This window comes from Felis catus, chromosome E2 (assembly GCF_018350175.1).
Source record: "Felis catus isolate Fca126 chromosome E2, F.catus_Fca126_mat1.0, whole genome shotgun sequence".
NCBI classification, from domain to species: domain Eukaryota; kingdom Metazoa; phylum Chordata; class Mammalia; order Carnivora; family Felidae; genus Felis; species Felis catus.
The window spans coordinates 31,609,924-31,633,805 of NC_058382.1; the positions used below are offsets into that span (position 1 = coordinate 31,609,924).

Below are 23,882 nucleotides of genomic sequence, written 5' to 3' on the forward strand. Positions count from 1 at the left end.
TTTAAAGATATTTATTTATTTTTGAGAGGATGAGAGAGACAGAGTGGAGCAGGGGAGGGGAAGAGAGAAAGGGAGACACAGAATCCGAAGCAGGCTCCAGGCTCTGAGCTGTCACCAGAGTCTGATGTGCGGGGCTTGAACCCACGAACCCACCAGGATCGTGACCTGAGCCGAAGCCTGACGCTTAAACAACTGAGCCACCCGGGCGCCCCTAGGTTGGCTGACTATTTCTGTGTGTAGATGTCGTCCTCCCAGAGACAGGAAAGTAATTGGATGGTAACGCTGGGAAAAGACACGCAGGTTCCACTCCGCCTCTGGCCCGAGAGGCTGGGATGTCGCCAAAACTGAGGACGACGCCTCCTGAAGCAATCCTGAGTCACCCTCTCTCCCACACTCCTTATGGAAAAGGCAAGAGGGTGGCCTGGCATGTGCTTGTTTCCAGTGTACTGTCCTCGGTGTATTTCTCTCCCTCAATCCTTCTTGTTTTTTGTGTCACGGCTGGGTTCGCACAGACTCTTTATTAAATTAGAAGGTGTGTGCGGCCTCATTCTCCTCCACAAAGTCTTGTGCTTGATACTGTTTATTTTACTAGCAACTTCTTCGGGAGTTTGTGTTTTGCTTTGGTGGTGTTTCCCCCCCCCCCCCTTTTTTTTTTTGGTTTGGCTTCAGGCAAACCAACCAGCACACATTGTCAGATAAAGTATCTTATCTGTCAGCAGCACCCTTGTGAATTAATCATAATTCAATAGGCTTACTAATCAAGATTCGAGATGAATGTTTTGATAGAGCAATCAGATTTGTCTAATCTATCATTAGTTGACAGTCGCTGCAGGCAGGGTGTGAACTTGGCAATGGCAGCCCTGTTTCTGATCCCTTTGGCTGGGGCCACCGGTTGGGTAGCTGGTGGTAAGTGTGGTCCCAGGCCTTGCAACCAGTGAAGTTCCGTTTCTTACTCTCCCCGCCCTCCGGTTTTCAGAATAACATGGGGTGGAGTCCTCTCGTGAACCCCCTCCCCAGGTGATCAACAGACTTGGGGACATGGTGTTCCCTTTGTCATTTTTACCGGTAAACAAAGTGTGCCAAGCCCCGGAACCAGCCTCAAAGGTGATCGATTTATGGGGTCACTTGCAAATAGTGGCCAGAGAAAAAATAAACGTAACAGATTATTAAACGTGGTTGACTGCAGCCCTGTGTCACCTGCCTCTTAAAACCTATGCCCCATTTGACGGAGTTGCCTTCTTGGGGGAATTTATAGCATAGCTTATACATTTATTCCATAGGATTGCATAAGTAAAAGCTTTTGTTGTCGATCCATACTTCATTGTACCTAATGTTGCAAGTTCTGGGATAAAATTCTGAACTAATATACACTGTGTATATTACTTGGTAGTCACTAGTGTGAGAAAAGTAAGGATGGGGTTATTTTGTGGAGGAGTCTTTTACCAGTTTTCCTTCTCTTCCTGAGGTTGGTATTAGCGTGAAGATTGTATTACTATAGAAAGCTTGGAAAGTTCCAGGAAAATCCAAATTCCTACAATCCCGTCAATATTAACAATATTTCACCCTATTAAAACTCGATAAATAACGGCATGGATACCTCAGTGGGTCATTGCCTGGCCCTGTCATCCCCAAAATGTAACTCTGCCTGGCATGCTCTTCCGGCATCTGTGGACCGCGCCGGAAGGAGATCCGGAGGAACCCAGGAAGATGCTGCCGGTCTCAAGGTTTCAGTTTCTGCGAGAAAAGCACATGGGGAAACTCGCTTAGGCTGTTAGTGTGTCTAACGTGTTGGAAGTGACAACTTTTCGATTTCACAGGCATGTCGCAAGCCTTACTAAATGAATGCTAGCCACACTTCGAGAGATTTGTAGCTTGGGTGATTCAGACAAGGGCCGGTGGAGAGTTACCTAATTAGACTCCAGGTGTAATTATGTAAGGCGTTCCAGGCAGCAGCGGGCTGTGTGTTAATTAACTTTCATGCTGAACACGCAGTAGCACCTAAACAAAGAATGGTTCACGGATGAAGAAAAGCTCCTTACTTTGCCCTAGCTGTCTTCACCGTCTCCCAAAGCTTCCTTCCCTGTGCCCTCTTTTTAAATAACTTAAAAAAGAATTGTTTTTATTCTAGAGAGAGAGATAGAGCACAGGAGCAGGGGAGGGGACAGAGAGAGAGAGAAAATCTTAAGCGGTCTCCAGGCTCGGCGCCGAACGTGACGTGGGGCTCGATCCCACCCCCCCTGGGATCATGACCTGAGCGAAATCAAGAGTGGGGATGCTCAACCGACTGAACTACCCAGGCAGCCCCACTTTTTTTTTTTTTTAGTTGAGACATGAGGCATAAAGGCATGTTGTCTCGTAAGAAGATCATCATCTGTCCCTACAACTCCCTTCCTACTTTCCTCCATAATTCCAGCACATTCTCTGGCATGATCTTTTACAGGGCTAACCGTGTCTGTATTTATCCACCTATTTCTCTGTCACTGGTTTGTAAACTCCGTGTGATTTCCCATCATGATTTTTTTGGCTGTCCATGAAACTCCACAGGTCTCTTTTTGTGCTGAAAAAAGGAATGATACCCACTGAACCGCAGGATTAGCTCGCCTCCCGTCAGCAGTCTAGTGCCATAGGAGTCCTCCTTGGCCGCTCCCATTTCTGTCTCTAACGAACAACAATGGGAAAGGCATCGGTTAAAGAATATTCTCTCTTCTATTGGGGCGCCTGGGTGGCTCGGTCGGTTGAGTGTCCAACTCTTGATTTTGGCTCAGGTCATGATCTCATGGTTTGTGAGATCGAGCCCCATGCCGGGCTCTATGTTGAAAGTGTGGGGCCTGCTTGGGATTCTCTCTCCCTCACTCTCTCTCTCGCTCTCAAAAATAAATAAGTAAACGTTAAAAAAAAAAAAAGGAATATTCTTTCCTCTAGTAAATTAATCCATGGCTTCATTTGTGCCGTTTCTGCTGTCACTTGCTGCCCGAGTTCTTAACTAATGCATTAAAGTAAACTTTGCAAAGCCATATAAATCAACTCTCTGTGCTTGCATGAGAAGAGACTTGAGGTCATCAAATAAGCACCGTGTGTGGATAGTGACCAAGCAATTTTCCAGGCTTCTCCCTGTTCTCAAGTGGGAAAATCCCATTTTGAGTTTCCCTGTTCCTTCTAATCCCATCTCCTTGACACATCTCCCTCTTCATTTTGCCACTAATGAAGTCTAGGACGACACACAGGACCACTCAGTTCATCCGGGAGATGAAGCTTCTAGAATTCTACTTCTACAATTCTGTCTATGAAAGCATGAAATTAACATAGATTAAGGAATTGCCAGAAACATTAAGAATAGATTGGATTCAACACCCTTTTTTATTCTGGTACCTCTTACCAGTTATGAGAAAGAAATGTTTCAATTTTACTGCCTAGTACTAATAAACAGGCGCAGGTGTTGGAAGAAAGGAATAATAAAAACCTTTGTTGGATGAAAAGCATTATTTCATGCAGCTCTGTGACATTACGGGGAAGGCCTTCACATAATGCCACCTTAGGGATAATAAGGGACATTGGAACAATTTTAGTGCTACCTTTGCATGATTTTCAGGTGGGTGAAACTCAGTCTTCATTGTCTCCCTCTACCCACCGCCATCCAACGTGGATCAGATCAAGCCCTCATAGTCAAAACGAGAGCAACCAATTGTGACCAATCACTTGCTCTTTGCAAGATTATGTTTGCTGCATTGGGAGTAGGCTTAGACATCATTCCTGTCCCCAGAGAGTTTACCATCTGTTGGTGAAGATAAGACATAAAAAACCTGAGAAGTAAAACTCTAATAAAGAATCTAAAATACAAGTTCAAGACGACACTAGGGAAGATGGGTCACATGACAATACGTGACTGTCAGATGCATTTACAGATTTCTTGTAGAAGAAAAATCTTCAACCCTTCTGATAGTAAGGGTTCATAGATACCAGTTGTGAATTTGGAGCTGAAGTATTATTCTGCAAAAATGCTTTTCAATTTTGAAGGGCCGGTGCAAAAGAGACACCTAGTCTTTGTAACTGGTAAAATAATTACTTGGATTATCATTGAAATAAAGGCATAAAATTTTAAAATTCTCATAAAACTCATGGGCTTCTGAGAAAATGCCAGTGGTACCTCACAGACCCAGGACAGGTGGTCATTTCATTAGGGAGTTCCAAGTTCAAATGGTAGGTTCATTTCAAGTTACATAGGTAATATTTTAGGGAAAAGATAGAGTTCAGGTAGAGTTAAGATGGAGACAGATGCATGGGAAGAGGTCCTTTCAAATAGGTAAAATTTCTGACGAAGGTCAGAATAGGATTGTATAAACCAGGTTCCACGTGTTAAGACTTTCGGGCTGAAACAGAATGTTCAAGAAACGGAGACCAGATATTTGGGAAATACCAAGAGATGGCTGAGTTTTTGGAGGCCTTCAAAAGTTTCCAAAGCTGAGAAGGGACATGATGCTGGAGATATTTTAGGGAAGATTAGTTTGGAGGCTGGGTGGGCAATGGATATGGGCTGTTCTCATTTAAAGGGTTGTATTTAGAGAAAAGCCGTGTTCCTGCAATGAATGAGGTGACGTGGCCATGCATTCAGGCGGGAGTAGTGGTAACAGAAGAGTATGAATTTCAAAGGACCTCTAATGGAAGAGAACTTCATAACCAATTGGTTATGGGGATGAAGAAGAGGAAAGAGTCAAGGGTGGTACTCTGATTTCAAACTTGGAAGGGAATGGACATTTGGGAGAGGGGGCCGTGTGCCCCAGCACTAGCACAGGGAGAAGGATACAGTCCCGTAAATAGCTGTGGCTAAGACCCAAAATGCAAAGAAGGAAGCACAGCCTTGACGTTTTCCTGGTTGCGAAAATTACAAAATTACCCCGCGAGGGATTATTTGATCTTTGCGTCAGCTCAGTGACCTGAGGTACAGTAATACCTAAAGTAGAAAGCCGGCAATGGAAAGGAAGAGATTTCCAAATTTTTTAGGGATTCTGCTATTTTAGTGTGGGTTAGTAATTACCTTGACTTTCTTCGTACAGGGCTTTGTAGTTAAGGACCTGTTCACGCCCTCACCAATTGACAGCCAGATTCCCCCTTCGTTTTATTTAGGTTAAAAGATTTTTATATCACCTTGGTTTTCAGAAACTGACAAACTGCCAGTGGCCTGTCAATTCCAGACTGACTTTTTTTTTCACCTGCTCACAGAGATACTATTGTCTTCGGAGAACTAGTGCTTTTCTCCAGTGATGTGACTAAGCCCACGTAATCTTGGAAGAATTGGCCGCTTTATGTCTAACAGAGACACGAAGGTGAGGCTGTGATACTGGGAAATCTCAGGGTAACACCCTCAAGTTTGAAGAGTGAGGGGGAACTGAAGCAGAAAAGCCCTGTACATTTTGTCAAACCCATTGCCCAGATGTAGATCTCTAGATCTGGGCAGAGGTTGAGTTGAGTACATTCAGTGTCCTAGTATACAACTGTCTTTAGAAAACGTGCACTCGGGGCGCCTGGGTGGCTCCGTCGGTTAAGCATCTGATCCTTGATTTCAGCTCAGATCGTGATCTCACAGTTCGTGAGTTCGGCCCTGCACTGGGTGGGCTCTGTGCTGATGGCATGGAGCCTGCCTGGGATTCTGTCTCCCTCTCCTCTTTCTCTGCCTCTCCCCTGCTTGTTCTCTACCTCTCGCAAACAAAAGCAAAAACGTGCATTCATCCCATTCAAGAGAATTGGAAAAGCCCCGTGTTGGTTGGACACGACTGAGTCCTGTGAGTCCCAAGCAATGCGACTTTTTAACAGGCAAATCGCCTTTAAAGTCCTCACAGCTCTTCGAGCGTCCGACTTGTGACGTGTGCAATATTTGTGTTGCCCTGCCCACGCGGTAGCTACCTCAGCATCCCTGCAGAGCGGGGAGGTATAAAAGGGTGCTTCTGGGGCCCACTGCCGCTTCGTGAAGGCCTATGGTCACGCTTGCCAAGTTTTGAAACCAGTTACAAATCAGAAAATAAAAAATTAAAGGCGTTCATCATTTCCCCTCTTACTGAATGCTATACATGAAATCTTGCACTCACCTTTTTTTTTTTTCAACGTTTATTTATTTTTGGGACAGAGAGAGACAGAGCATGAACGGGGGAGGGGCAGAGAGAGAGGGAGACACAGAATCGGAAACAGGCTGCAGGCTCTGAGCCATCAGCCCAGAGCCTGACGCGGGGCTCGAACTCCCGAACCGCGAGATCGTGACCTGGCTGAAGTCGGACGCTTAACCGACTGCGCCACCCAGGCGCCCCTGCACTCACCTTTTTAAATAGACTTTGCGATACACATCGACTTCCCTCTCTCTGGGAAGGCACGTATTTGTAGAACCAGGAAATAAAGCTGCTCTCAACAGCACTTTTCTAATAAAAGATCTCGTTGCTTTTCCATCTTAAAACCCAAGTTTAAGAGCTTTTATGATTCTGAAACGAAAGGAATTTCCTTACTATATGTGTATATGGTATATTAGTAGGTATGTATTAAATGTATATAGTATATTAGTACGTATATATAGCATATTTTATATATATACTATACTATACTATAGAATATATATATTAAAAGAGTGATGGAAATTTTTTGCCAAAAAAGGTACCTTACCTTGCCATCTCAACATAGCCTATTGGCATGAATGCGGAGAAAGGAGGAAGCTTTTATTAGGAAATAATCATTTCCAAGGCTGCTACAGTCATCATCCAGAAACTTTTCCTCAAGGCTGAGAATAGTACTGTACCCTGGAACCTGTTTAGCCACAGGTGGGGAATGTACTGAGCTGTTGAGACCAATAGGAAGGTAGGACCCTATGACCAGGTCAAAGAGTTGTTCTGGTAGTTTTAGGATCTTGAAAAGGGTCATTAACGCTTCCAAGCCCCTAAAGTTTCTTTAATTCTTCTGGCGCTATACTTTACAATCGTATAATCGTATTTCCCATTTGCACATAAATTAGCTTGAATGCGGTTTTCCTAATAAGCTGTTGGTCTGTAGCTCTGTATATTAGAGTCTCAGCCCCCATCAGCAGTGTGTGATTTCAGAATGAGGTACATTCAGGCACCGGCACCACATAAGTGGAAAAAGAAATCCTTTCCAAAAAGTATATGGTCACCATTGTCAACGTGTAGAGTTTGGGATCAGCCATTTCAATAGCACGCTTTGTATTACTTTGTAACCACAGAGTTTAGAAAATAGAGTGGCTCCCAAGTTTTTCCTTGTCATTCAAAAGAATGCACACGTCTCTCAAAGTGACTGATATTCAGCAGGAAGTGCCTTATTGACTGAAGGGCATAGGATCTGTCAGTTTTGTTATTTTCGCTCTAAAACAAGACACTGTCTTTGGTCGCGTCCTCTGCTTTTATTTAAAGGTATTTCTTAAACAAACTTGGAAGATAAGGAGCCATACCCATACTTTGTGGGTATAAAACTTAAAGCATCAGGAAGACGGATGTCATTTCCAAGACCACATAGTTCTTCAAGTCCGGAAATGAATGAAATGAGACCCCTAGGAGGCTTCTTCATTTTGGCGGGGCGGGGGGGGGGGGGGTGTCACTGTGGCTCCTCCCTTCAATCTGGCTAATGGCAACGTGAGGGGAGGTCTCTGCTGAATGCGGAGCCTTCATTAGACGTCCTGTAACTATGTCTAAATGTGAGTTAACAAAGACCTCTTAACCAGACACTGGCTAGAATGACTCTTCCCCTGGGAGCAAAGGGTCTTTAAGATATTTTGAGGGGAGGAGGAGGGTGAAGAGGTCTAATCCATAGCTCTAAATTCTCGTGCTTGGGGGAGCTCATTGACATGGTAGGTTTTAAGGGCTTCATTGGAGCCATTATGGTTTGTCATGCAGAGGCCCACTGGAGAACACTTAATTGGAGATTATTGTCCCAGTGTGTTACAAGGCCATCTCGAGCTCTTTAACAGAGCGGCTTGCTACCACTTATGGGAGACCTTGGGAAAGTTTCGACGCACCCAAACCTAAGAACAAACATTAGGTTAGGTTTGTGCCTTTAAGTCTAATAACTGGACGTATCAGGTGTTTTTAAATCTTCCCCTCACCTCCTTCGTCTGTAAATCAAACCTCAATTGTACATAGATTCCTGGGGGCTGGATATGTGTTGAATACATTTCTTTCCCTTTTTAATTTCTTGGTTTTGAGGTTGGGAGTTTTGGTGGTGGTGGTGGTAAAGGTGGTCTAATGAACAAACACGATTATCACATCCAAGGGCTGCAAAGCTTTGATTTAGAAATGCAGTAGAGATCACCTTGTTTCATATGGAACCAATTCCTTCTTGTCTCTTTCCCCCAAGGAGTGAAGGAAATATCTCTGGCATATGGTTAAAAAACCTGATAGATTAGACCTTCAGATAGGTAGGTGGATTAAGGCAAAGCCCAAAAAAAAGGCTCATGTTTTCAGTTGTCTATCCTATTTTAATGTTCCTGTTGCCTCTTAGTATTCTGAATTTACCAGATTAGTCCTAATCTAATATTTAGTTCTGTAATGTTTTAAACATTTTGGCTGGACTCAGTTCCTAGCCTCCATGTTGCCTGCATGCATAAGAGGGCATTCATTAGGGCTGAGTTAAGGAAAAACCACCAAAAGACTAGACCCCGTTTCTTAGGCCTTGGAAATGCAAGACCATAGCACTGAGAGCACATAGCATTGAATTGAGAGGATCCAAGGGTCAAAATTCAAAACCTTGAGACTTCTTTTGCCCAGAACTCCAAGCGCTTTCAAAAGTGAGTTCCTTTCTGAAAACACTGAAGTTTGGAGATCTCTAGCTCCTTCTCGTGGTTTCCCACACTGCAAAGCAGAAATGAAGCTATAGGATCAGAAATAGTTAGCGAGCCGAGTGTCTGTGCCAGAGAATGAGGATTTCTATGTGATTTGTGTTTTTACGCGCTCAAAGCCTCAGTTCCTCTTCTATAGATAGAGCTAATATACTGCTTTGTTTCTTTCTTTCCAAATTACCAAGGGATACAGATGTGTAGTAATGCAGGGGACATTTAATGAAGGCTGTTTAACTCTGAGTGCTCTTTGCTATGCGAGATATACCAGTGAAATAAGGGACATGACTGTTTTGGTAGAACGGTTATGGATACAGGATATCTCAAACTTGATCTTAGGAATAGATTGGGTGGTCATCTTGACTTTGATTTCTCCATCTCCCTGCATGTCTGCTTGCTCTCCTCTCTCAGCACACCAACTTCTGCGTCTTCGGTCCACACGGCTGAAAAATGGCTACCACTCTGGGGCGGTCAGCCCTGGCCAGGGGGCAAGGCCCCACTGAACAAACATGGCTGCCTGCTACTGAAGCCATGACTGTTGGAGAGGTCAGTTCTCAAACCTGGGACACGAGGGACACGGCCCAGTAATTGTCCACTGTACCACTCCTTTAAGGAGTAAGTTAAAGTACCCGTGGTTCTTTGTATCCCACAGAATAAAGTCACCTTAAGGAAGGAACGTAAGATGTTAGAGCAAGAAAGGATTTTGAAGATTTAAAAAAATTTTTTTTTTATTTGGAGAGAGGAAAAGTTGTGAGCAAGGGAGGGGCAGAGAGAGGTGGGGGGAGAGAGAATCCCAAGGCTCCATGCTGTCAGTACAGAGCTTGACGCGAGGCTTGAACTCATGAACAGTGAGATCGTGACCTTAGCCGAAATCAAGAGTCAGGCATTGAACCGACTGAGCCACCCGTGCGCCCCAGAGCAGGAAAGGATTTTAAAGTTCACCCCATCCTACCTTCTGTGTCTCATTGAGGAAACTAAGGCAAAGGGAAAGTGATTCATTTTCCAGAGGTCCTCGCAGCAGTTAACAGCATCCCGTGCTCATGCTTTTGGGTAAGAGCTTCTAATACATCCTTTCTTCCATTTTCTTCTGCCATATCCCAGCTTGCACAGATTTCCGACATTCTTTTTCCCTATTGCCTAGAAGTTTTTGAATTACAAGGGATTTTTTATTTCCAGTCCCTCATCTAATAGACGGTTTTAAGTTTAGAGACCCTTCTACTCTAGACAAATGCAGGTAATGTTTATGAAGACTGCCTAGAGATGTGGGGAAATGCTTCTGATGCACCATCACATGAAAACAGCAAAACAATAGTTAGCCCTTACATTCAAAAAACATGGAAAAATTATGCATGCGTGTGGTTGCCAAGAAGATTTGTCAGATTGGCGGTTTTGTGTATAACTTTAAATTTTCCTTAATACTGCCGTTGAATTACTTTTAGAGTTTTAGGGAACACATTGAATACAAATACCTCCTACTTTCCTTCTGCTTATTCTTGAGCTACCTGAACCTGTGTGCCCGATGTTCTTGCTCGTGGAAATGAACTCTCACCAGTGTAAGGCGTATGTATCTTGGGCACACCTAGAACATTCATTCCAGCCGTTAACACGCTGAAAATGAAATCCTCGTAGCTGTGGCTACAGCTGCGTTAAATTAGGGCCTAAGGGGCGCCTGAGTGGCTCAGTCGGTTAAGCATCCGACTTCGGCTCAGGTCACGATCTCGCGGTCCGTGAGTTCGAGCCCCGCGTCGGGCTCTGGGCTGATGGCTCAGAGCCTGGAGCCTGCTTCCGATTCTGTGTCTCCTTCTCTCTCTGCCCCTCCCCCATTCATGCTCTGTCTCTCTCTGTCTCAAAAATAAATAAAAACGTTAAAAAAATTTTAAAAAATAAAATAAAATAAAAAAATAAAAAAAAAATTAGGGCCTAAGCAGATGCTTGGCCCCAGAAAAAATGACCCACGGAGGCAACCCGAGGATAAGAAGTTCTCAAGCACAAACAGAATCAGCATCTAGGAGCCGGAAAGGACGTCACGTCATAGAACCTGGCCCCTGCGGGCTTCAGAACGGGCCATGGAAGCAGAGAACTTTTCTGATCCGTAGAAGCACACAGCTTGGCTAAAATCTGGGTAGAGGACTCTCGGCGAAGTTCTTGCTGCAGCGACACCAGATGCACCAAGTCTGTGCTCAACTTGGAAAGGGCCTGTCCCACTCTCTAGCCTCCCAAGTTTCCCTGTCTACTGCAGACTTCAAGACCAGGGGAGAAAATGCAGTCCCTTCGATGCCATCTGATTTCTAACCTGCCCTCACGGCAGTCCGTACAAAGAGCAGGAAGGGACAAGAGCAGCCAGCAGGGCTTGGGAGGCCAGGAGGACCCGCTGTGAACAGGGGGGGCCTTCTGGTTGCCCTGTTCCTTCTAGTTAAAAAGGGCGAGCTGGGTCTTCTAGGAGGATGAGAAGCGGAGGGAAGGGATCCGAGCCGACCCTGCATGTGCCACACCTGTCCAGTGCCTTTAGACCGTGAGCGCCCGGCCCCCGGGAACCTGCCCTTTCCGGCTTCTTGTACAGCGCGGAACAGAGCACCGTGCAGTTGTGGCTTAATTAAGGTAACGTTTAGTGAAGTTGACGAAGAGGACAGGTTGTCAGGAGCAACCTCCGAGGCGCCTCTGCTCCTCCAAAAGCGGGAGTCTTGGTTTCCAAGCTGATGCAGAGGGGTGGGGGAGAAGGAAGAAAACACTGCCGAGATTGGGCCGGAAACCTGGGGGTGGAGGCGCGTAGCATTTTCACCTCTGCAGGATCATCAAGGGTTTATCCTACTCGAACCCGCTCCAGAGATTTTGCTCCTTCTTTAAGTCACTTAGTAGGCCTCTCCCTTCCTGTAAGAATTTGCTTTCTGTATTGAATTCAGATCTGCCCTTCTCATTTAAACTTCCTTTCCTTTGGCCCTGGGCCAGTCCCCAGGGTGCAGGATTGTCGCTGGCCGGGCCCGGCTGTTCAATGCCCTAGCGCTGGGAGCCGGTGATTCTTAGCTGCTCCTCTCTGAAGCTGCAGTTCGCAGGGATTTGGTAGGGCCTCTGCAAACCTCAGTTCAAAGCCGAGTGCAAACCCAGTGAGCGAACCGCTTTAATACTAACAGTGAAATAATGGGCTGTAAAATAATCCTGTTAGGGACACAAGATGTGGTGGCTTGACCTTTTATTAATATTCTCTTTCTTTCCAACAATAACGGTTCTAAGTCAACAACATGTCTTCAAAGTTGGTTAATTTCATTAGGCTCACTCCAAAGGAGAGGATTCCATCAGTGGCTTTGAAATCCAAATGGGATGAAGAAAACTCATTTACACGGTAAAAAGTCAGTTACCCTAACCAAATTAAAGACTTTCTACTGAATGAAAGAAAAATTGGACACAACGATCGTTTGAAACTAATCGCAGATATGTTTAAACATACGGAGACATCTACCCTGAACTTGTAGTACTTCTCAGAGCTTACATTCCAATGCAGGGGACCCCTGTTAAATACGTAAGAAAGATCTATTTAGAAAGTGAATTAAGAAATGTGTAGAAGCGGAAATCGTGATTCGAGATGTCGGAGAAGGCGTTTCTGAGAGGTGACATTTAAGCTGGGATCTGAAAAACAAGAGAGAGACAGCCCCGTGAAGACGTTAGCGTTCCAGGCAGACGGGACAAACAGCAAGTGCCAAGTCCCTGAGGTGGGAATGGGCTTCACCCCAGGGAGGAACAGGAAGAATGTGGGAGCAGCATTGGGTGGGGGGGGGGAGTAGAGGAGGTGGGAGGATTCAGAATGGAAGGCAGGGCCGTAAGAAGCCACTAAGATTGTATTTAAACGACAGAGAATACTTCAGAAAACGAAATGCTGACTTTTCTAAGCCCTCAGCAAAGGGAAAATGTGCCTGACGTGGGCATTTTATTTAAGACCGAAGAAGAAAGGGCTACAGTTACTTCCCTATTCTACTTCCACATTGGGTTACACAAATATTAGCAAAATGAAGTAATAGTTACAAAAGCACTTTAAAAATTTTAAGGCACTGTAATTTAAGGATATTGTTATTGAACTATTTAACATAATCGAGGGTATTATTACTTTATTGTGGGAGAATCCCGCTAAACTTGAAACGAATTCTCTTGGCAATTCCCTGAGATCTACGTTGCTATGAGGGCCCTGTTGCCTTTTCCCATATCTTGTGAAGGTCTAAGGGCAGAGGATTCCCACTGTGTAGACCGCGGATCCTCTGGAGAGAATTGCTTTTTGGTGCCCTGGTCTCCTGTGAGTCCACGGGGTCATAGGTAAGGCTGTCCTGAGATTACGAATCCCAGGACGTCTCCACTTCTGGGGCCACAAAGCTGCACGGAAATTATGAAAATATCCAGGGCCAGACGCTAATAAATAGGAAGTGACAGGCATCACATATTAGGGGATTATCACATACACTGACTCTCCTGCAAGACGCACGATGAAGGTAGAGGGTGTCTAATGACCCCCCTCAAATGTGCCGCCCAGGGTGCTGGTGCTACGAAAGGTAATCTGCTTTCTTGCGAGAGCAAGCCAGAAGATTGATGTCCTATGGATGACCGTTCTCTTTGACGTTTATCTGCTTTTTTGTGACCTTTGGTTTCTAAATGTAGCTCTTGGCTCTGACCTCCGGAAGAGCTAAAGGAATAAGTTCCAGGTTTGTTCAGTGGTACCAGGAATGACTAAGATTTTGAGTTTCTCCGCTGGCGGGGGTACAGGATGGCCATCACCACTCATGTTAGCCGTTGTCTGGGCACGGCGGCCCCCGTGAAGGGCCCGGCAGGGATGCTGGAATCAGGCGCTCAATGAAAGCAAAAGCCACTTGGATATCTTTTTATGACATAACCCCTACCAGCGCCGCCCAAGCCATGGAAGCGTAGCTCAAGTTAACTGAGCAAAAAAAAGTGACTTACATGCAGTTAGCGCTTCCGCTCTTATTACGATCGGAGAGAACAATTGGACGGAGATCATTTCAGGAAGAAGAAAAAGGCGTATGTTCCTTATTGTTTGGGGTGAACGTTTTTACGAGGAAAGGGGATGCCGCGCCATTAATAACTGTGGCACGGCACACCAATTCCAGTCGGCCTGATAGATTAAACATTAGCCCTCTCTCATTATGCCAGCAGCATTGGCTTTGCCCCCAGCCTGATATGTATTCCATGCACAGTCAAGCCTCTGAGTTGACATCTTCTTCTAAAATTGTTTGGCTGTAATAAATATAAAACTTTCACCGCTGATGTAAAGCATTGCTGGCTGGCATCATTTCCTACCCCCTTTTAATTATTCCTGACACTGTGGAGAAACATCTAATATAAATCTGTAATGTGCACTGATGACAAACTACACGGTTGGAGGACCATGTAATTTCTCCACAATTAATTAAAGTGCATGGAGATTTTTTTTTTCCTCCCCCTCTTTCTTTCTTTTCTTTCTTCTTCTTCTTTTTTTTTTTTTTTTTTTTTTTTTTTTCCCTTTCCAGCAGCCAGATGCCACTGACTGGCTCAAATAACACTGCTGTCAACTGTAAAAAATTAAGATCCAAACCGTAAGAAAGGTACTCAGATAAAGAAACCAGATGCCGGGTTATTTGCGATCCCCCGCGTACATCTCGCTGTAAGCCCCCATTGTTCGTCTGCGGCTCCGCGGCCCCCATCACGCGCCGGACTCCGCCGGTCCGTCAGCGGCCTCTTTCCACAAGGATCGTCGCTTGTGTAACTCTTTTATTAAAAATTGAACACTGCCGATCAGCGCGGGGCGGGGACACGAGACACCGGAGGGGCTTTTTTCGCCGGAAGAGACGGCGGCCTGCTTCCACCGGTGCCGCCTGTTGGTGTTTATGGGCACGTGCGTGTGGTCAGTCGGAGAGCGAAGGCTCTGCTGCTGTTGCAGGCGGATCTACCACCTGGAATTGATCAAAAGCAAATTAATTTTCATTTTCAATTAGGAATACAATTAAATCCAAAGTGTGGTGAAGGGGGGGTGGGGGGGGGTGCAGTGTTTACACACAGCCCGTGCAGCGGGAGGGCTGGCGGTGCCACCAGATGAAATGAAATACATGCCTTTGTGTCTTTGCATTTAATTCATTAAAGTGTTAAGGTGGTGGCCGGGGCAGCTGCTGCTACCGCGTGTTACCTCCCCAGGAGCTGCCCCTCTGTTTCCTCAGACAGAATTTTAGGAAAAGGGGAGAGGGGGGGCCCCTCGGAGGGGGAGGAGGGGTAGAAAGTGCAAGCTGTCCTGGGGGCGGGGGGAGGGCGCTGGGGGGGGGTGCTTTTCCCAGGGTTCTGCTGCGCATCAACGAGGTGGGTGTTTTAATGGAGAGCCTGAATTAGGAAACAGGAATTTGGCTTTGCCTTCTGCCTCCAGCTTGCTGGCTCTCAGCGTCCAAGCGATACCTGGCAAGCGGATCCCCCTTCCAAGTCTGGCCATCATCAGAGATATTGAGTGATTGTGTGAAAACAATCTGGCTGGTGAATGCCCCATGTCACAGGATCCTCACTCTTTTCACTTGACTTTTTCTCTACATTCAACTGCTGCCTTTTGTTGGAGTAACTGAGCGGGGGCCTGTGGGGCAGACAGGATTCCTCCCGGCTGCCTGGGGAACAGTTGGCCCAGTGTGTTCATCACCAAGGGTGGTAATTTGGGGAGCTTTGACCCTGATTTTAAGGAAAGTCCATTATTTGTCAATTATGAGACCTAGAAATCCAGATGGAGGACTCGGATGTTAAATGCCCAGCTCTCTCTGATTTGGGAGGGACAACAGCGTACTGGTGGATATGAATATGAACACAAGTTTCCTCTCCGTACCTACCTGTCTCCCTCCCAGAGCAGCCACATTTGGCTTGTCGTAAGCACGTTGCTATGCTGATGGGAATCTTCTGACTATCCATCTCTGGGATGAGCTTCTTTGAAAAAACAGTGGGTGATAAATATTTTGCCATATGAATAACAATGAAGGTAGCCTCCGATAATAGCTTACATCTTTCTGCAATCCTTTAGGTGATGGATTAAGAGAAAGAGAAGGTTCTGGGTCATGGAAACAGCTGCTTTTGGTGAAAGATTATCCAAAGTAGAGTGGTTACCGCAAATCCTCTATGTTCCAGCCCATATTTTACTCCATACCACCCCCCCACCTTCCTTGTCCCAATGCAAGGGTTTACGTTTCCTCCCTGCGTGGTATTTGTGCTTTAAAAGAAGATTTTATTACTTCTGCTACAGTGGAATTTCTCTTTTTACTAGACAGTTGGCATCACCACAGCCCGAAACCGCGATGGAGTTGTTAACACGCTGGGATCAGTATTTCCCCCCTCTAAAGCTATTCTTTTCTTCTCTTTATTTTTTTTAGAGGAAGGGGGTGGGGGAAAGGCTCCAACAAATCAACATAACTATTAACTTTCTGATTTATTTGCTACAGAGAGCAAAAAAAAGTCAATGTGAAGTGACAGAAACACCAGAACCGACAGTAGGAAAACATTCTCCGTGAAAGTTTCCAACTGAAATCCTACCACAGCCAGTTGGTTATCTGGAGATAGGCATCTTCAATTTCCTGATTGCATAATAGAAGTGGGATTTCTTTTTCCTCTTTAAAAAAAAAAAAAAAAAGCATTATCCATAACATCAACATAAGGTTGTCTGTGCCTTGGGTTGCAGAAAGCCCCTGTCTCAGGAAGAGGCCTGTAATCTCCTCAGCTGCCAACAGTTTCCACCCTCTCTCTTCCTTCGAGGGGAAAGGCAAGTGTTCGTAACACGGCGATGGCCAGGAGAGGTCTCCAGGAGCCTGCCCGATTACCCCTGCCCACCCAGCAGACACCATGGCCCTTAGCAAGTGGCCCCATTCCTCCACCATAGAGCGAAATCGGGCCGAGAAAATTCATCGGGATGTGGATTGGCGCTCTTGTAGCTGCACAGCCGGTACCCCGTTATTGCTTTACGGGTTGCTCAGGGGTAGACGTTTGTAAGGATTTGAGACTGTGCTTTGGACAGTTGTCCTGGTCTGGGGTCGGGCCACGCTTTACGGTTGACCTGCCCCCCTCACGAATGGCACCAGCGATGTGTGGCCTTCACACTTGCGGGTCTTCTCAGTGCAGCTGGTGACAACGCGCTACGCTTTCCTCACTCCCGAGCTCCTGATGACCCATTTCGGAGATGGGAAATTCTTGGCTCCGGCCTGCAGCTTACGTCACTTTTTGCGCTTAAAAACGCCCATGATCTCAAAAGCAGCCCTCGTCTTTAAATCACTTTGTATATCAACACTTCATTTTATTTAACACGGTGTTTTAAAATTATATTTAAAAGGCAGCCTCTTTTTGTCTCCTGTGCCCTTGGCTGGGAAACAAAGGAAGTCGCTTTTAAGAGGTGTTTTACACTTTATGACTACTGAGAGAGAACATAGTCCTTTAATAGGTGTATATGTAAGAGAGTTCCACGTTATAGGTTTTCAGAGATTAAAAGTTCTGGAACAGAGTTGTTTGATAACATCTTTGAAGGGCAGAGGAGCAAATGGAAGCCTCAGAGATTCGGATGCCAAAACAGAACACTCCCTAAGCTTGCGGGCAACAGGAACTTTTCTGAGATCGTATTATTCTCACCGATAATGGCATTCTGCCTTGAGTGCGGGTGAGGGCTGTGCAGGGATGGATCATTCTCGTCTTATACTTCATGGTTATGGGCATGTAATATGTTCTTCATTGAGCCAGGCAATTGACGGAGACGCCAGTGCATTTAAGACTTGAGTCTACTGGAAATGAGACTTGCATTCTTGCCAGAAATGGATGCTTTTCCGTGTCCACCACTATCACACATCTTGACTTTTTTTTTTTTTAATCCTGACTCTGAAAACAATAATATCAAACAACTCCAGGGGAAAAAAGTTAAATATTTCCATATGAAGAGCTGATTAAATTTGTATGGTTTTCTTTTCAGTAAAAAATGATATGTGATGAAACACAGTGCAGCTGGATGGCGGGTTTGGGCCGATACGCCGCCCGCGTCCTCTGATCTGTGTACCCAGCTCCGAGAGCCAGTGCCCGTGATCCAGTGATCCTCTGCACTGTGGCCCAGGTTCAGAAATGCCCATTCCCGGGGGGTCTGGGCTGCAGGATGTAGGCCCTAAACACCATCAACGGTCACCTGGCTTAGGTCGTTTCCTCTTAAGTCACTTGGCCTTTCAGGGGCAGGCTGAGTCCATGTGAAGCATGGTGGTCGAGAGGGGACGTGGGACGCTCCCCCAGTTAGGTTTCCTTCAGTTGAGATGGGGGGAAGAGCCCGGCTGGGATGTGGGGGAAAGTAGTGGAGAAAATGACCCCTTGGCTCATGTGTTAGAAAAGGACAAGAAGATCTGGCTTTAGCACAGTGTGATCTTGGGTTCAAATGAGGTGGCTGTGACCTGTGTCTTTTTGCTCCACATGCTGATGCGACCGCCTTCGTGAGTCCCCCGTAGACTCTCCTCGCTGGGTCACAAGATGGCTGCCAGCAACTCTCAAGGCTCTGCCCTTCTGCGTTCACATCACGTGGGGAGAAGCAAGCAGCCCTGTCCTGGCGTTCCCAGCACAGGGGCTCACCTGCCTTGATGGCAGCCCGGGGAGTGGGGTACTACCAGGGCTAGCGTGGATTGTGCCAGAACCCTCTACGCTTTTTGTCTGGGAAGGAGGGGTTTCCTGGCGGGAAACTAGGACAAGGTTACAGACTGAGTTGGTGACAGAACAAGAATGTCCCTCACTTATGCCAAAGGCCATTCCCCCGACTCTTTGACCAGGAAACTTGAGTGTTGGGGATGGGGGAGAATCACATTTAGTGCTTCTGTTTTCATTCCCTTTAAATATGAGGAGTAAGAGGAAAGTTATTCGTGTGGAAGTACAGGCTTGACTTTTGCTTTGCCCAGTGTTGAGGGTCGGGGGGCCTCTCCTGCTGCCGCCGTCAGAGGTCAAAGGTAGCGGCAGCATATTTTTGTTCAGCCCACTCGAGAGAGATGAAACCGTCCCGCCACTCCCATGCTTAAAAACGGTGCCCATCCTTCCTCTCTGCAGAGAGGAGTTGCCAGCCAGTCAGGACTCCTCCAGGCTCGCTTTCGGCCTGCTTTGGCCCTTGCTTGTCACAACTTCTTGGGGCTCCCCTGAGCTCTACGGTAGGATGGCATCTCCTGTCTTTCAGCATTTATTCTGTTGCGTCTCACCTCTGCCCACCCTCCATTTTTCTCTCCCAGAAGCCTGATCTCTCTCCTCACGGTTAACCGTGATCAGGTGTCCCCTTCTCCTGGTCTCCAGAGATGGCCTCCTGTGGGGACTCACCTCAGAGCCATCTTGGTTCTTCCTGTGGGCTACCAGAAGCGGAAGTGCCCAGCGCTGCCTCTGTCGGTAGCGACTTCTCCTGAGTGAGGTCAGGCAGGGAAGAACTGATAGGGGACATTCACTGTGGGGCTTCTCATGTATATTCCTCAGTCGGGGATGGTGGAGGTTCCCCCCCCCCGCCCCCCACCACCTCAGGGACTTCCATTCTGAGATAGACGAAAAAGACAAATTTGACTCTCAACATTTGTTAGGCTCCAGGGAAGTCCTACGTGTCACCGAGCTATTATAGATCTCTATTTGTCAAACCCAGTGTTTACCCTGGGCTCCCTTACAACACCCCTACCCCTCCCCGCCCGCACCAAGAACCAGTCTACAAACAAAGCATCTACCCTCTGAGGATTCCTTTCTAATTAAAATTTTACATATACTAAATAAACAAGGGCACTTTTGAAATGTAAATGTGTCATTTTCTTGAGCAACTTAAATCAGCTCCACCTACCTGGAGACTGGGCTTCTCCTTCCGCACAAAGCCTCACGTTCTTAGTTCGCCTTGACTCTTGAGCGGCTCACATTCCCTGTATACTTAGATCCTGGTGTGGGTTGTTGTTTTTTTTTTTTTTTTTTTTTTTCCCTTGAACACTTTCTACAGTTTAGTTATTTGTTGTAATTATCAAGTTCATTTTTCTCTAATAGATGTGATTAAGTATATTTAGCACTGTGTAATGAGTTTTCTGCCTGGTTGCATCTTAGCTAATAAAGAATTCCTTAGCGGCATCTTTGACAGCTGCTGCGGATCCCAGGCCTGTGTTGCCACAAGAGACCTTTTCCATGAACTGCTAGCATTAGAGAAATTAACTCCATTACACTCACCATAAAATTGAGGCTGAAATTTGATTACTAATAGATCCTCCATTCAACCAGAGACGATAGAAATGGGGTGGCCAGCGGGGAGGAAGGTGAATGTGTGTGAAATGTCGGCGTCCACATTTTCATCAGTGCGTGTGTTCGGATATTTCCAGCCTCACCTCCAGTTTCATTTCCTGAGCACGACCGGAGAACGGTGCCCGGCTGATGGGTTTACAGCGGTGCGGTTCGGTAGGCATCGGACCGGAGGTCTTGGTGACTGCTGTGACGGCGGTACCTGGTCCCTGGTGCCTCTGTCCATACTGGGCTAGGAAACCTCTGGGTGTGTTTTTGGCCACGCAAACTCCTGGCCATTGTTGCAGGCTGTCCGGATTTGTAAGGCTAAAGTGCTGAGGACAATTAGTGATCGGCGAGTGGCTGCTATGATGTATAGTTGCTTAGCAACAGTCTCTGAATTAAGTCCCTGGAAGGGGGCTACAGGAAGAGACCAGACAGGAAGATGAAATAGGTAACCATTTCAATGTGGAGGTGAGTCGGTAATGAAAAAAGAGTAAAAGATATTTGTAATCATAGAGACGGCTGAGTGGAAAATTGGGGATAAGGGAAAGAGAAGACAGAATGTACCCTCTCTCTCGCTAAATAAAGTAAGTGGCAATTGAACCAACCCCGCTGATAGAAGAGCTCGTTCTCTGTCTTTGACGCCTGACTATGATTCCCACGCAGGCAAAACTCAGGGAACATTACCCGAAACGCGGCATGAACGTTCAGGGAAGGAAAAGATGGAGAACAGAGTTGGGTCTGATGGTTGAAATCCTGTAGAACAAGCCTAATTTAGTGTTAGTCGGTTCATACCAGTGAACCAGGATTACTTGGAGGACAGGGCCCAGTTTTCATGAAGCCCTGCTTGCGGAACCGAGTAGAATGGGCGCTCTTACATATACTGATGTTCAGCCTTGCTCCATTTCAAGTAAGGAAGCATCTTGAACAAGCCGGGAACAGCATATCCATTTCAATAGATTCAGCTGAGTTTAGACTCTCCGCTGACTAAGATATCACCCTGAACTCCATGATTTAGTGAGCTGGTTTAGCCTCTGGAAGCCCAGATGAGCAAAAGAAAGTGGAAAAGCAGTAAAAGACCTTGATCCAGATACTGAGCCTTGTTAAGGGGCTGCCTTATCTATGCACCGAGCTCTGTCTGGAGGTCTGCAAAGGTCCAGGGACTCATTACCGTTAGTGAGGGCTGTTTTGCAATTAGTGTTGAAACACTGAGATAAAGAAAGGATATATAGGAATTAAAAACAGATAACGTAAACACTAACAAAGAGTCTTAATCCCCTTGGCTGAGTGTTTTGCATGTTTACCTCTGATCAGAATTCTTAATAATATCGAGTGTGTTGCAATTCAATAAAGATCCCCTAGGAAGAGAAGAGTCGATTCTTGGGATTAAAAAACAAAACAAAACAAGAAACACAGAAGCAGAAAAGCTGATGCTCCCATCTTCCACTACTTTAAAAACAAAACTTAGGAAAATACAAAATAGCAAATAAATTACCCCGGAAGGTTCTGTTTTGGGTTAGTTTGGCTCAGGTCATTTATGGGCATAATTCAGGTTCCCGTTATTTAGTGATTAGAAGGGTATCTTCAGGGCCCAGAAAACAGATTTTCTGTCTCCACCTCTGACTTGTTTTCTGCCTGAAGAATGAAGGTGGCAGTCAAGAAAGTCTTTGCCCTCCTGCCCCAAAGTTCCTCGTTGGAGAAAGGAAGCTGATAACCACCCCTGATTCTTGCCTCGTACCTATAAAGGGCTCACCGTCACAACAGAGCACTGTATTTTCAGGACAATGTATAATTATTTGGGGAAAAGCCAAAAATGGTGGCTGGTGCATAATAATGGCACGTATAATAACAATTCTGTCTAATGGCCTACGGTTCCAGTTTAGGTATCTTAAGCTAGGAGTGCTCTGTGTTCCTGCGTTCCCGCCCCGGGCTCTCATACTCTAGTCGTGTAGCCCCCACCTTCAGGGGCCACATGCCTTGCTTTCCACAGACCATTGCATCCCTGGTACTCAGCGCAGGTTCTGTTCCATAGCGGGAACTCAGTCATTGTTGGTTGAATTTGTTCCCTTAGAATCTAGCTGTGGCAACTAGCCTCCGGGATGGTCCCCAGTGATCCCTACCCCCCTGAAATTCACAGCCTCCCTTTCAATATGGGCTAGACTTGGTGACTTGCTTCTGATGGACATACCAAGGTGGGGGGGGGGGGAATTAGTTCGTGAAAGGCAGTGTGGCTACTTGCAATCTCTTTCTTTCTGGACCACTTACTCCGAGGGAAGCCAGTTGCCATGTTGTGAGCAGTTCTGTGCCAAAAGGCTCATGGTAAGCCACTGAGGCCTTCAGCCAACAGCCACACCAGTGACCTTAGAAGTATATCTCCCAGCCTCAGATGACTGCAGCACCAACTGATAGGTTACTCGTGTCCTTCCAAGAGCCACCCAACTCCCAAATTCCTGAGCCCCAGAAACTGCTAGATAATAACGCTCATGGTTTTAAGTCCTTAATTTGGAGGGTAACTCATGGCACAGCAATAAATGACGAGTGCAATGGCTGATTACCATAAGCATCACTTTATTCAGTAGGTATTTGTTGAATGTCAGCTCTGCCAAGGATTATGCTAGATGCTGGGGATACCAGGACAAATAAGGCAAGGTCCCTGCCTCTGAGGAACTTAGAGTGCTCACGGGCCATTCACGTATGTGCAGTGGGCGTGCAAAGGAGGGAGCCAGAATGTGCGGAGGGGGCCCTGAAACTGAGAAAGTAGCCTCTTACACAGCCTCCTGGCATCCCAGTATATATATGTATGTCACAGAAAACACTTTTTTCTCTAACTGTACCTTAGCTTCGTTTAGTTTCAGACAGTTCTAGCACACTTTATTCAGCACTGCCCCATATCGCGTTGACTCGCATTATGGAACTGGTTGGCCATTAGAGAAGAGGGAAGGTGATCTCAAGTTCTTGGCCCTGGGCTATGAGCATCCCATTGCTGAATTTGACTCCCATTTGAGTGGCTCTTTTTAGTGTGTCGCTTTTCTTTATTTCCCTGCAGCCTCTCTGTTAGCAGCAACCCTATTATCTAGGGGTCCTTTGATTAAAAACCAACTGATTGATTGTCTCCAAAAGAACAAGAAAACTCACAAGATTATTTTAATGCTGTGTATACTTGCTGGCTGCATAAATGCAGGTTTCACTCTGGCTTGAGGCTGAACATGGCCGGGGGATGAGTCATGTCTTAGGCCCAGCGTTGGAATGCTTCTAGGAATGTCGAGAAGATAAAGACGCCAGGCAGTAAAGCGCTAATACATATTGACGGTCAGTCACGAATCACAGTGGAAGGAACCCATCTTCAGAGGGACCCTGCTATCATGGCGTGTGCAGAGACTGATTCATTAACGGACCTATTTCCAGGACCTCATCCTCTAGGCTAGACTCCAGGCTGAACTAGAGCTTGCCCCGGACGCAGGTGGCCTCGTGTGGCTGCCTAGGCCCCGGGGATGCGAAGCAGAAGTGACGGAGGGAAAAATCCGCTTTGTAACAAAGAAGCGTCTCTGCTTGGGCCTGGGTCCTCCACCCTTTAGGGGACGGGGCTCAGGAACCAGAAGGAACGGGACCAGGCACCCAAGAGCCCCAATAACACTGTCACGATGCTCCCAGGTTTAGAGCTGACTCCAAGGAGGAAGAAAGCCAACACGTTGTTTTTCCGTTTGCCGCAGGCCGCAGCGGGAAGGCAATAAAATGCTGATACCAGCCTCTTGCCGGTGTAACTGATTTAAGTGGGAAAAGGGAGACAGTCTAGCAGAGACATCAGGGATTATTTGGCTTTCCCCCAGCTCCCGTG

General features: G+C 46.3%; 1 protein-coding gene and 1 long non-coding RNA gene across 5 annotated transcripts in view; one reads left to right on the forward strand and one right to left on the reverse strand.

Moving 5' to 3' along the window:
* Nucleotides 1-23,882, forward strand: part of FTO (FTO alpha-ketoglutarate dependent dioxygenase) — a 440,209-nt gene that overhangs the window by 321,116 nt on the left and 95,211 nt on the right. Inside the window, exon 9 of one of the 4 annotated variants that reach the window (XM_045046924.1) lies at nucleotides 5,218-5,293. The exons of the other annotated variants lie outside the window; for them this stretch is intronic. Coding sequence (XP_044902859.1) covers nucleotides 5,218-5,278 — 61 coding nt within the window. The 3' untranslated portion in view covers nucleotides 5,279-5,293. Of the gene's footprint in view, nucleotides 1-5,217; nucleotides 5,294-23,882 lie in introns of those variants that run through there. 4 annotated transcript variants of the gene reach the window in all.
* Nucleotides 14,547-23,882, reverse strand: part of LOC109494864 — a 21,197-nt gene continuing 11,861 nt past the window's right edge. The window contains exon 3 of the long non-coding RNA XR_006590722.1: nucleotides 14,547-14,745. This is a non-coding gene — a long non-coding RNA (uncharacterized LOC109494864). The remainder of the gene's footprint in view (nucleotides 14,746-23,882) is intronic.